The sequence below is a fragment of the Chiroxiphia lanceolata genome, chromosome 5 (assembly GCF_009829145.1).
Source record: "Chiroxiphia lanceolata isolate bChiLan1 chromosome 5, bChiLan1.pri, whole genome shotgun sequence".
Taxonomy (NCBI): domain Eukaryota; kingdom Metazoa; phylum Chordata; class Aves; order Passeriformes; family Pipridae; genus Chiroxiphia; species Chiroxiphia lanceolata.
In genome coordinates, this window is record NC_045641.1 from 289,374 (window position 1) to 300,597 (window position 11,224).

Genomic DNA, 11,224 nt, shown 5'->3' on the forward strand with positions numbered 1-11,224 from the left:
GATGGGGGTCCTGAGGGGGTCAGGATGGGGGTCCTGAGGGGGTCAGGATGGGGGTCCTGGGGGGGTCAGGATGGTCCTGAGGGGGTCAGGATGGGGGTCCTGGGGGGTCACAGTGGTTTCCGGGGGGGGGGGTCAAGCTGGGGGTTGTTCAGGATGATGTTCCTGCTCCTTTGGTGTGCTGGGGGGGTTCCAGGATGACACTCCAGCCCATCCAGCCGCTCCTGCCCATCCCAAACATTTCCTTCCCTCTGGTTCCCCCTCTGTCCCGGTTCCCCTCCGCAGGCTGCCCAGGCCATGGAGAAGTTCGGGATGAGCTTCGGGGGCGGCCCCAGCAGGAAGGACCTGCTGGACACCATTGAGGCGCAGAAGCAGCAGCTGCTGCGGTACCAGGCGCGGCTCAAGGACGTGGTGCTGGCCTACAAGAGCCTGCTCAAGGAGAAGGAGGCGCTGGAGGCCAGCCTGAAGGTGCTCTCCGTGTCCCACGAGGGCCATCTCCCGGCGCCCGGCCCCGGGGAGCCCCCGGATGACCAGAGCTCCGAGCACAGCGAGGACAGCGCGGGCACGGCTGCCAGCGCCGACACTGCGGCCAGCGGGGCCAGCAGGGACACGGCGGCCAGCGGGGCCAGCAGGGACACGGCGGCCAGCGGGGCCAGCAGGGGCACAGCAGCCAGCGGGGCCAGCAGGGACGCGGCCAGCGGGACCAGCGCGAGCAGCACCACGGGGGATGGCACGGCTGCCGCGGGTGGCGTGAGCTGCGCCGGGGCGGACGCGGGGCCCGAGGAGGACGGACCCGCGGCCCACAGAGCCGAGGAGCCTCCCGGCCCCGAGGGGGACCTCGGCGAGTCCGAGAGGAGGCTCCTGCAGCTGAAGGCCCAGCTGGCCACCCTGACGAGCGCCCTGGCCACGGTGACGCAGGAGAAGTCGCGCATGGAGGCCTCGTACCAGGCGGACAAGCGGCAGATGCGGCAGGAGCTGGAGGAGGCGGCGCGGCGGGCGCGGGCCGAGGCGGAGCGGCTGGCGCTGGAGCTGGGGGGGCTGCGGGAGCAGCTGGCCGAGACCAAGGCCCGGCTGATCACACAGCAGCACGAGCGGGCGCGCGAGCAGGGCGACCACGCCGAGATGCTGCGGGAGCTGCAGGAGCTGCTGCGCGCGGAGCGGGAGCTGCGCCGGGACGCGGAGCTGCGGCTGGAGCGGGGCCGGGACGCGCCCCCCGGCAGGGCCGGGGCGCCCGAGCGGGCGCAGGGGCACGAGCAGCACGTGCGGCAGCTGAGCCAGGAGCTGGAGGAGCTCAAGAGGGAGCTGCAGGGCGTGCGGGAGGAGAACAGCAAGGCCGACCCGCGCATCCAGCAGCTCCAGGAGGAGATGGCCGGGCTCAAGAACCACTTCCAGGTGCAGCTGGTGCAGGAGATGAAGAAGGTGAGTCCTGGCTGGGAATGGGGGGCGTGTCCAGGGATTCAGGAAGGGTTTGGGGCCGGAGGAGCCAAATTCCCCCTCCCGGTCCGTCAGAGTCCAAAGACCTCAGAGTCCTTTGCAGGACCTAAAGGGGCTCCAGGAGAGCTGGAGAGAGACTTGGGACAAGGCATGGAGGGACAGGACAAGGGAGAATGGCTTCCCACTGCCAGAGGGCAGGATTAGATGGGATATGGGGAAGGAATTCCTGGCTGGGAGGGTGGTGAGTGGCGGGGCCCTGGCCCAGGCTGCCCAGAGCATCTGTGGCTGCCCCTGGATCCCTGGAAGTGTCCAAGGCCAGGTTGGATGGGGCTTGGAGCAACCTGGTCTGGTGGAAGGTGGATGAGAGTAGTGGATCTAGTGGCAGGTGGTGGGAATAGAGGATCCTGAAAGTTCCTTCCCACCCAAATAGTTCCATGATTCCAAATACACAAATCCCCGAGAAGCCAAGGCCGGGAGGTGTCTCCTGCAGGATTCCCGGGCAAGGGGAGGCCCTGCAGTGGTTTGGGGTGGGGCAGAGCAGAGCTGAGCGCCCCGTGCCCCCCGTGCTGCCCTGACCCTGCCCCGTCCGTGCCCCCAGACCGCCCAGGCCGAGGAGCAGCTCCGGCACCGCGCGCAGATGGAGGAGCGGCGCGTGGCCGACCTGGAGGCTCAGGTGTCCCAGGCGTCCGAGCTGCTGGGCACCTACGAGAAGGCCAAGCAGAAGGACCAGCAGGTCATCCAGAAGCTCAAGGACCGCATCGTGCAGCTGGACCTGGAGAACAAGACCTTGGCCATCGCCGCCTCCAGCCGGGCCCCGGGGGACATCCACGGCGAGGAGGCCAACCTGGACGTGAACGTGCTCAAGGACAAGATGGAGAAGCTGAAGAAGCTCCTGCAGGCGGCCACCGGGAAGAGCCAGGCGGACGTGGAGGAGCCGTGTGAGCTGGAGCTGCCCAGGGGCTCCGGGGACGGCGAGAAGGCCACGGCCGGGTACTACCAGCAGGAGCTGAGGCAGCTGAAGGAGGAGTTCGAGCGCTACAAGGTGAGGGCCCAGCTGGTCCTGAAGAACAAGTCCAGCAAGGACATCAACCTGGCCAAGGAGCTGGAGGAGGCCCAGGAGCAGCTGGGGGAGCTCAAGGAGAAGTACGTGGCGCTCCAGCTGGCCTCAGACGACGCGGAGAGGCGGCACCGGCAGGACGTGGAGGCCAAGAGGCAGGAGCTGTCCCAGCTGCAGCAGCGGCACCGGCAGGAGCTGGAGAGGTGCCAGCTGGAGTACCGGGAGCGGGCGCTGCGCCTGGAGGAGGAGATGCACAAGCAGCGGGACCGGGCGCTGGCCGTGCTGGCCGAGAAGGACCAGGAGCTGGAGCGCCTGCGGGCCCTGGCGCTGCCCCACGCGCTCCAGGCCTCCCAGAGCTCCCCGGACGTCCCCCACGGCGACTCCCCCGACCACAGCTCCTCCGAGGTTCTCCCCCAGGGCCTCCCCCTGCCCTCGGGCTCCGAGCCCACGTTGTTCCTGTACGCGGAGCAGCTGGCGCGGAAGGAGGTGGAGGTGTCGGCGCTGCGCAAGCACCGGCACGGGCTGGAGGCGCAGCTGCACCGGCTGCGGGAGAAGGCCCTGGCCGAGCAGGAGAAGCACCGCGAGGAGGTGGCGGCGCTGCAGGGCGAGATCCAGAAGAACTTCCGGGACAGGAGCAGGGAAGGAGCCAACCTGGAGTACCTGAAGAACGTGGTGTACCGGTTCCTGACGCTGCCCGACGCGCGGGGCCGGCAGCAGACGCTCACGGCCATCCTCACCATCCTGCACTTCAGCCCCGAGGAGAAGGAGGACGTGGCCAAGCGCTCGGCCCAGGGCAGCTGGTGGCTCCACGGGAAGAGATGAGGGGACAGCTCTTACTCCCTTGTCCGTAAGAACATCCTGGTGATCGACCCAAACCACTTTGCTCATGGTGAAACCTCCTCCCGACCACACCCGGAGCTCCCGGTCACGGTTTGGGCTTGAACCGGTGTTTTTAGCACCAGTTTGCAGTGGAATTGTGCCAACTCTTCCAGCCCCGGTGTGGGAATTTGCTCTGAGTTGGGACTTGGTTTAAAACCCCTGGAATTGAGGATCCTGATGCTTTTTTAAAGATGGTTTTAAAATAATCCCAACCTGTCAGGCGTGGGTTAGGGTGGAACTCACTTGGATCTTCAAACTCCAGCCGGGCTCGTGACTCAGAAGATTAAAAGGAGGGTGGGAAGCACTTTAGATGGAGCTAAAATAGCACCAGACCATGAGAGGCTCAAAGGATGAGTCTTTAATGCAGAAAATCTTGAGTGTTTTCTCCAAGGTTTCTTCTCTAGAGCCAATTTATCAGTGGATGCAGCCCCAGGCCCCTCCCACAGCTCCGGTGTTCTCTCCTTCCTACCCAGGGATCCTCTCAGGAATTCTCAGTGATTCCAGGAAGGAGAAAGGATCTCCTGGATGTTGAAGTGGAACCTGTGGTGGTGCCAGGGATGATTCCCCACCCCAAGGTGCCACGTGGCTGAGCAGGAATTGGAGCTGCCTGACCCCGTTTGGGAGCAGGAAGCAGAGGAAAAGCTGGAATGGGTGCCCCGCTCCTCGTTTTTGGGAGTCCCAGGGAAGTTTTGCTGCTGTGCAGTGCTGGGTTTGGAAGGAAGGCCCTGTTCCTGCTGGGATGGAGCAGTGGGGGGCAGGGGGTGGCAGATCTGGGCAGTGCCTGCAGGGACCTGGAGGTTCTTCCCTAATTTCCGTGGGAATTGGTGAAAGAAGGAAGCCAGGACATCCTGAAACCCGCTCCCTGAGCCCCAGGAGGGATGTTTTGCTGGTAGCCCTGGAACAGGCTCTTCCCAGCTCCGCTCAACTGGAGCTTCCAAACTTTCTCATCTGCACAGGCCAAACGTCCCTGTGGTGTTGTTTTCCTGCCCCTTGTTTGGAGTTAAACCTTGGCTACTAAAGCTCAGCTTCCCCAGCCCAGAGTACAGGGATGAGTCTGGATTAACACCCCCGGGTGGGCCTGGAGTTAAAAGCAGGTTGGGGGAGCAGCTCCTGGTGCTGCCCTGCCCGGGGGGGCCTTGGGAAGGAGCTGCCCCACCTTGGGAAGGGCAGCTGGCACAGCAAACTCCAGTTCCATGGCAGGATCCTGCCCTGTCCTTGGGGCTGGAGCTCTGGGAGCTGTAGGAGCAGCAGTGTGGGGGAGGGATGTGCTGTGTCCCCTCACAGCTCAGGGAAGGGCCCGGGTGTTCCCTGTCCCTGGGCTGGGAAAAGGGGAGCTGCCATGTCATGGGGGGACAGACTGGGGGTCTCCCATGTCCCCAGCCCATCCCAGGGGACCCACCAGTGGCCTGGGACAGGGATCCTGGGGTGCTGCAGCCACCCTGGTGCTTCCAGGGGGAGGGACCCTGGGGTGCAACATCCCTCCTTGCCTCCTTAGCTGTCCTGGTCCTGCCAGCAGCCAAATCCTCTGGATTCCACTCCCACTAACTCAGCCTTTGGTGCCAATTTCTCCTCAAAAGAGTCCTCAGGGAAAACGTGCCCTGGGCAGAACCTGTCCCTGCTGGGAGGGATCCGGGTGCTGCTGGGATGGAGGGAACTGGATGGGAAAGGGAGAGTTTGTCCCAGGAGTGTCTGAAATGCTTCCCAAGGGTACAAGTGTTGGCTCCGCCAGGGAAGAGCCTGGACCCTGCTCCCAGTTTGGAAAGGTTGAATTAAGTGGTGCCTCTGGAATAACAGGGATGGCTCCAGGGTGAGACCTGGATTCCCACAACACCAGAGGGAGATGGTGCCTCCTGCTTTGGCTTTGCTGCTCAGGCTGAGGGGATGATCCCTGTTCTCCCTCTGCCTCGTGCTCTCCTGGAGGATGAAGAGACCTGGAATAGATCCCAGGTGTGGTGGGGATCAATGTGGGATCCAGCTGGGAGATCAATGTGGGATCCAGCTGGGAGGGGAAGAACAAAGTGGGATCCACCTGGGAGCAGGGGAAAGACATGGGATCCATCTGGGAGCAGGGATTGATGTGGGTCCATTTTGGAGCAGGGGAACAATGGGGGGATCCAGCTGGGAGGAGAGGAACAAGGTGGGATCCAGCTGGGAGACAGGGATCAGGGTGGGGTCCCAGATGGGAGCGGGGGAACAAGGTGGGATCCAGTTGGGAGCACAGAGATCCACTGTCCATGGATCCCCTGATCCACCCGTACCTGACGGAGGAGAACAAGGAAGCAGCTGCCCGGGAGCACATCCAGGAGCTGCCAAACGAGTCCCCTGTGTCACTGTCACCCTCAGCAGGTCTCCTGCTGCAATTCTTCCCCTGCTCCCTCCAGTCCCTCTCCCTCCTCCTCCTCCTCCTCCCTCCCTCAGACCTTCCCCCCCATCCCTCCCTCCCTCTTCCCTCTCTTCCTTCAGCCAATATCCCTGAAATAAAGGTAAATCCCTGTTTGAGGCAGGACTCTGGTGGCTGTTGGTGTTGGGCTGGGCAGTGCTTGGAGATCAGAACATCCTTGGGTTTAAAATTAAAACAAAATTAATAAATCCCTTCATTTCCCAAGGTCCCTGTGCATGTGGGAATGGGAATGCTTCATTCCTGCACCATCAGTGCTGGATCCGTGCTGGGGAGAAGATGCAGAGGATTCTGGCACTGAGAATCCCAGGAAGGTTTGGATGGGAAGGGACCTGAAAGCCCATCCAGTGCCACCCCTGCCATGGGCAGGGACACCTTCCACCAGCCCAGGTTGCTCCAAGCCCCGTCCAACCTGGCCTGGGACATTCCCAGGGATCCAGGGGCAGCCACAGCTTCTCTGGGCAACCTGTGCCAGGGCCTGCCCACCCTCCCAGCCAGGAATTCCTTCCCAATATCCCATCTCTCCCTGCCCTCTGGCACTGGGAAGCCATTCCCTGTGTCCTGTCCCTCCAGGCCTTGTCCCCAGTCCCTCTCCAGCTCTCCTGGAGCCCCTTCAGGCCCTGCAAGGGGCTCTCAGCTCTCCCTGGAGCCTTCTCTTCTCCAGGGGAACCCCCCCAGCTCTCCCAGCCTGGCTCCAGAGCAGAGGGGCTCCAGCCCTGGCAGCATCCCGGTGGCCTCTCTGGACTCCTCAGCAGGACAAGGAGCTCTCGGTGCTGTTCCCTCCCTCCCCACGTGCCGAGGGGTGTCCATGTGCTCTCCTGGGCTCCCCAGCCGAGGTGCTGATCCCTCCCTGCTCCCAGGGCTGGGATGATCCGCCTGCACCTCGGGGAAGCTCCTCCTGCCCCGGCTGGGCAGGTTCCTCCGGCTGCGCCGTGTCCTGGTGCCCGCAGAGGGTGTGGAGCGAGCCCGGGCAGCGGCAGCGGAGCCGCTCCAGCGCCATCGCTCCCGGCAGCCGCTCCATCCCCGGCTGTGCCCGGTGCAGGCGGAGCCGGGAAGGCTCCAGGCTCCCACCCCCGGCCATGGCCAACGCAGAGGAGCAGCCGTGGGCTCTCTCGGATACCCAGGTAAACAAATCCGCGTGCGTGCGGGAAACCCCCTGGAGACCTGGGAATGGCGCTGCCGAACGCTGCAGTTCCCATTCCAGCAAATCCGGGCTCACGGGGTCCCCCCACGCCGGAGCTGGGGCGGCGCTGGGACCGGCAAAGGGGTCCCGGCCCCCCGGGCAGGGCTCGTGCTGGGCCGGAGCGGCTCTTCCCAGGCTCCTGCCCGGCTGTCCCGGTGACTCAGCCCCGGGATCCCTCCGGCCCCGGCGGTCGCTCCGGTTCCTCGGCGGCAGCTCCAGCAGCGCCGTCTGGGAGCCGCTCCCGGCGTGGCCCCGGGCGGGACGCGGCTTCTTGGCGCTCCCCAGCCCCGGGCGAGCGAATCCGGGATGCTGAGGAGGGCATCTGGGGAGGAAAACTCAGGAGGATGGAGCAGGGAAACCCCCCGTGCGGCCGCCGCCGAGGGGCTGGGGAGGGACCGGCCCCGACCCCTCCGCTGCGCCCTCAGCCCTTCCACAGCCTCTCCGGGCGAGCACCTTTCCCGGTGTTTTGGGATGCCCGAGGGAGCGAGTCCGGCCGTGCCGCAGGGCTCCACATCCCCCGAGCCGTGGGCCGGCCGAGGCTCCCGGGGCGGCCCCGCTCCGGGACTCCCGAGCCCGCGCTCCCCGCGTGTCTCCCCCAGGTCCTGGTGCTGATGGGAATCTCCCTCCCGGCCGCGCTGCTCAGGTGGGTCCTGGCCCCGCTCCCGGGGCTGGAACCAGGGCTTGGTAGCAGCTCTGTCGGGACATTTGTCACCAGCCCCGTCTTTTCCAGCCTCCTGGGCAGCGGATCCGTCCTCGCTGTCGCCTCCCGGCAGCGGCGGTGCTGCCACATCCAGGTGAGTGTCACCGGCTCCTGAGCATCCAGGTAAGTGCCGCCGGCAGTGCTGCCGCTCCCAGGTGAGTGCCACCAGCTTCCAGGGGCGCAGGGATGGGCCCGGCCGCAGCTGAGCCCGAGGCGAAGCCGGGCCGGCACTGGGATAAAGCCGCGGGAGGGGAGCGGGAGGTGCGGGATGTCCAGCGCTCGCTCCAGCCCCCCGGGAGCAGTCGGTGCCAGCCCGCGGAGGGCCGCGGGAGCTCGGGGGGCTCTGCCATCCGAGCTAACGCCGTGCCCCCTCCCCAGCTGCGGCCCCTGGCCCTGCTGGCCCTGGCGGATTTCCTGGGCTCCGCTGCCCTGCTGGGCACGGCCACGCTGCAGCTGCTGCCGGCCCCGCTCTCCGTGCCCGCCTACGCCGCCTGTCCCTACGGGCGGATGCTGGTCACGGTAAGGGGGCACCGGGACCCCCCTGGGCCGCCGGGAGCGGCCGAGCCCCGTCTGCGGGCTGGGATGGACGGACGGGGGGCCCGGGCGGTCAGTGCTGCCGGCCCCGAGAGGCCACCGGCCAGAGGGGTCACGGGGTCCCTCCGCGGGTGCAGGAGGGAAGGGACTGGAGGGGTGGGGTGGGGTGGGGCTGCAGGGCACGGGGAGGGAAGGGGCCGGTGGGGCATCGGGGTGCAGAGGGAAGGTACCCTGGGTGCGCCGGGCACAGCAGGACCGACCCCCTCTCCTTGTCCCTCTCCCTTTCTTCTCCCAGACCTTCTACTCGGTCTCGTTCCTCATGGTCGTTGTCTACGCCTACGAGTCCTATCGCACCGTCCTTGGCGGCAGAGCCCGGCCCGCGGCAGCGCTGCAGGTCTGTGACCCCGCCCGGGTGAGCCGGGCATCGCCCTGCCCTCACACAGCCCTGCCAGGACCTGGGCATTGCTCTGCCAGGACCTGGGCATTGCCCTGCCCTCACACAGCCCTGCCAGGACCTGGGCATTGCCCTGCCCTCACACAGCCCTACCAGGACCTGGGCATTGCTCTACCAGGACCTGGGCATCGCCCTTCCAGGACCTGGGCATCGCCCTTCCAGGACCTGGGCATTGCTCTGCCCGCATATGGCCCTACCAGGACCCGGGGGGCAGCGGGGGGATCCGGGACAGCCCCATTCCCTGGGGCATTGGTGGTTCCCCTCATCCCGCTGGGAGCGGGGCTGGATCCTCGGCTGCTGCCGCTCCTGCAGCCCCGGCTCAGGGCAGGATCCTCCCGCAGGAGCGGAGCCGGTGCCTGGAGAGCGCGTGGCAGGGAATTCCCTACATCCTGGCCTGGTAGGTGCCCCTCTCGATCCCCCCCGGCTGTCCCAGGACAGCCCAGGACATCCCGGGACGCTCCCCCCTCTCCCCCAGGCTGGTGCCGGCGCTGACGCTCCTGGGGCAGCTCCTCGCCCGCGGCACCTCCGGCACCGACATCGCGCCCGTGGTGCCCTGGAAAGGGAACGGCTCCCACGACACCTTCGGGCTGTACTGCTCCAGGTCCGGCCCCCCCTCCCTGCCCCCCACGGGACACTGCCGGGGGTGGAGGCTTTGGGGTGGGGGGGTTGGGGGATTTGGGGATGGGGGATTTGGGGTTGGGGTGGGGGATGTGGGGTTGGGGGATTTTGGGTTGGGGATTTGGGATTGGGACATTTTGGGTTGGGGGTAGGGGATTTGTGGCTGGGGATTTTTGGTTGGGGTAATTTGGGTTGCAGTGGGGGATTTGGGGATGGGGTGGGGGATTTGGGGACCAGCAGCAGCATCCTCCATCCTTCTCCTTGCAGCTGCCTGCTGCTCATCCACCATGCCCAGGACATCTGCTACCAGGTGAGCACTGCCGGGTGCCCATCCCTGACCCCCGGAGCTGCCCACCCACCCCACCGGGGCGGGGGGCTCTGGGGAGCGCAGGATCCACCCGGGCAGGTGCTCCAAAGGGCAGGGACAGGGGTGTCCCCGTTCCAGCAGAGGCTCAGGGGCAGCTCCAGCAGCTCCCGGGCCGTGGAGTCGCGGCACAGCTCGGGGCAGGGCTGGCACAGCTCGGGGCAGGGTTGGCACAGCTCAGGGCAGGCACAGCTCGGGGCAGGGCTGGCACAGCTCGGGGCAGGGCTGGCACAGCTCGGGGCAGGGTTGGCACAGCTCAGGGCAGGCACAGCTCGGGGCAGGGCTGGCACAGCTCGGGGCAGGGTTAGCACAGCTCGGGGCAGGGTTAGCACAGCTCGGGGCAGGGTTAGCACAGCTCGAGGCAGGTACAGCTCGGGGCAGGGCTGGCACAGCTCAGGGCAGGGCTGGCACAGCTCGGGGCAGGTACAGCTCGGGGCAGGGCTGGCACAGCTCAGGGCAGGGCTGGCACAGCTCGGGGCAGGTACAGCTCGGGGCAGGGCTGGCACAGCTCGGGGCAGGGCTGCCCCGGCCCCACGGAGTTCCCGTTGCCTCCCAGTACCTCGGTGAGAACGACGCGGGGCTGGCGGGGAAAATCATCTTCCTCCTGTACCTGCTGCTGGTGCTCGGCTGCTGCACGGTGAGGGCGCGGGGCAGGGGCGGGTTTGGGGTCCGGGACGGCCCCACTGACCCCCCCGGGCCCCTCCCCAGCTCCTGTACCGCCGGGTGAGGCTCCGCTGCCGCGGGACGGTCGCGGTGCCTTTGCTGCCCCTGGAGAGGGACGCGGGCTTTGGGGGCGGGAGCGGCCGCAGCGTCAGCAAAGCCTCCCGCTGCTTCCAGCTGGTTTTCCTGCTCTGCTGGACACCAGGCAAGTCCGGGGGGGGGGTGTGTCCCAGGGCCCCCCCAGCCCCGCAGGGTCACAGTGGGGGTGTCCCACCAAAGACTGTCCTTTTGTCTCCCACCCACAGCCTTCCTCCTCACCCTCCTCTCCTTCACCAGCATCAAACCCGCCTCGGTCCTTGTCCTCTACGTTGCTGCAGTGAGTAAAACCCCACTTCCAGGGCTCCCGAGCCGGACTTTTGTCCCCACCCAACGTGTCAGTGGTGCTGGGCCCTGCAGGGCCAGGGGCTGTGACAGGGCTTGGGGACAGCCTGGACCCCACTGACTGCAGGGTGAGGACACAGCCCTGGGCCCAGCCTGGCTCTTCCCACTGGTTGGGGTTTCACCCTTTGGCTCTTCCCAGGGGTTTGATGTGGTTTAACTAACCACATCATGAGGAGAGACACCTCCCCATGCCCCTGTGTCACCTGTCCCTGTGTCACCTGTCCCTGTGTCACCCGGCCCGGGCTGGTCCCGGGGTCTGCAGGGACAGGGAATGGCAGGACTGGCCTTGCCCTTTCCCTCTCCCTCTCTCCCCCAGGCCCTGAGCGTGTCCCTGCAGGGCTTCCTGCACAGTTTGGTCTATGGCTGGATGAGGGAGAACTTCCGTCGGGAGGTGCTGGGCAGGAGCCCCCCCCTGCAGCCCCCCCGGGGCCTCCAGGCTTTCTACGACGAGTCCCTGGGGCTGTTCCCTGAGCTCCCACCTCCAGTCCCTGGGGCTGTTCCCTGA

The 11,224-nt window shown here is 66.5% G+C and overlaps 2 protein-coding genes and 1 long non-coding RNA gene across 4 annotated transcripts; all 3 read left to right on the forward strand.

Moving 5' to 3' along the window:
* The first annotated feature begins 143 nt into the window (after nucleotides 1-143).
* On the forward strand, nucleotides 144-4,512 carry GCC1 (GRIP and coiled-coil domain containing 1). Of its 2 annotated transcripts, XM_032688090.1 has the most exons (3): nucleotides 144-649; nucleotides 701-1,416; nucleotides 2,030-4,512. In XM_032688090.1, exons 1-3 carry the CDS (start codon nucleotides 295-297, stop codon nucleotides 3,308-3,310), a joined length of 2,352 nt encoding a protein of 783 aa, XP_032543981.1. In that variant the 5' UTR covers nucleotides 144-294; the 3' UTR covers nucleotides 3,311-4,512. The 2 variants fall into 2 exon arrangements, with proteins under 2 accessions (XP_032543981.1, XP_032543980.1); XM_032688089.1 differs by having other exon boundaries at nucleotides 144-1,416.
* Nucleotides 4,513-4,528: 16 nt separating this feature from the next.
* Nucleotides 4,529-5,964, forward strand: LOC116786957. Its single transcript, XR_004357120.1, has 2 exons — nucleotides 4,529-5,331; nucleotides 5,505-5,964. It is a non-coding gene; the product is annotated as an uncharacterized LOC116786957 (long non-coding RNA).
* A 1,870-nt stretch (nucleotides 5,965-7,834) lies between these two features.
* On the forward strand, nucleotides 7,835-11,224 carry LOC116786764. The gene is made up of 9 exons (XM_032687720.1): nucleotides 7,835-8,167; nucleotides 8,478-8,576; nucleotides 8,978-9,033; nucleotides 9,112-9,237; nucleotides 9,522-9,564; nucleotides 10,175-10,255; nucleotides 10,327-10,483; nucleotides 10,584-10,654; nucleotides 11,036-11,224. The coding sequence occupies exons 1-9, from the start codon at nucleotides 7,835-7,837 to the stop codon at nucleotides 11,222-11,224; spliced, it is 1,155 nt and encodes a 384-aa protein (XP_032543611.1).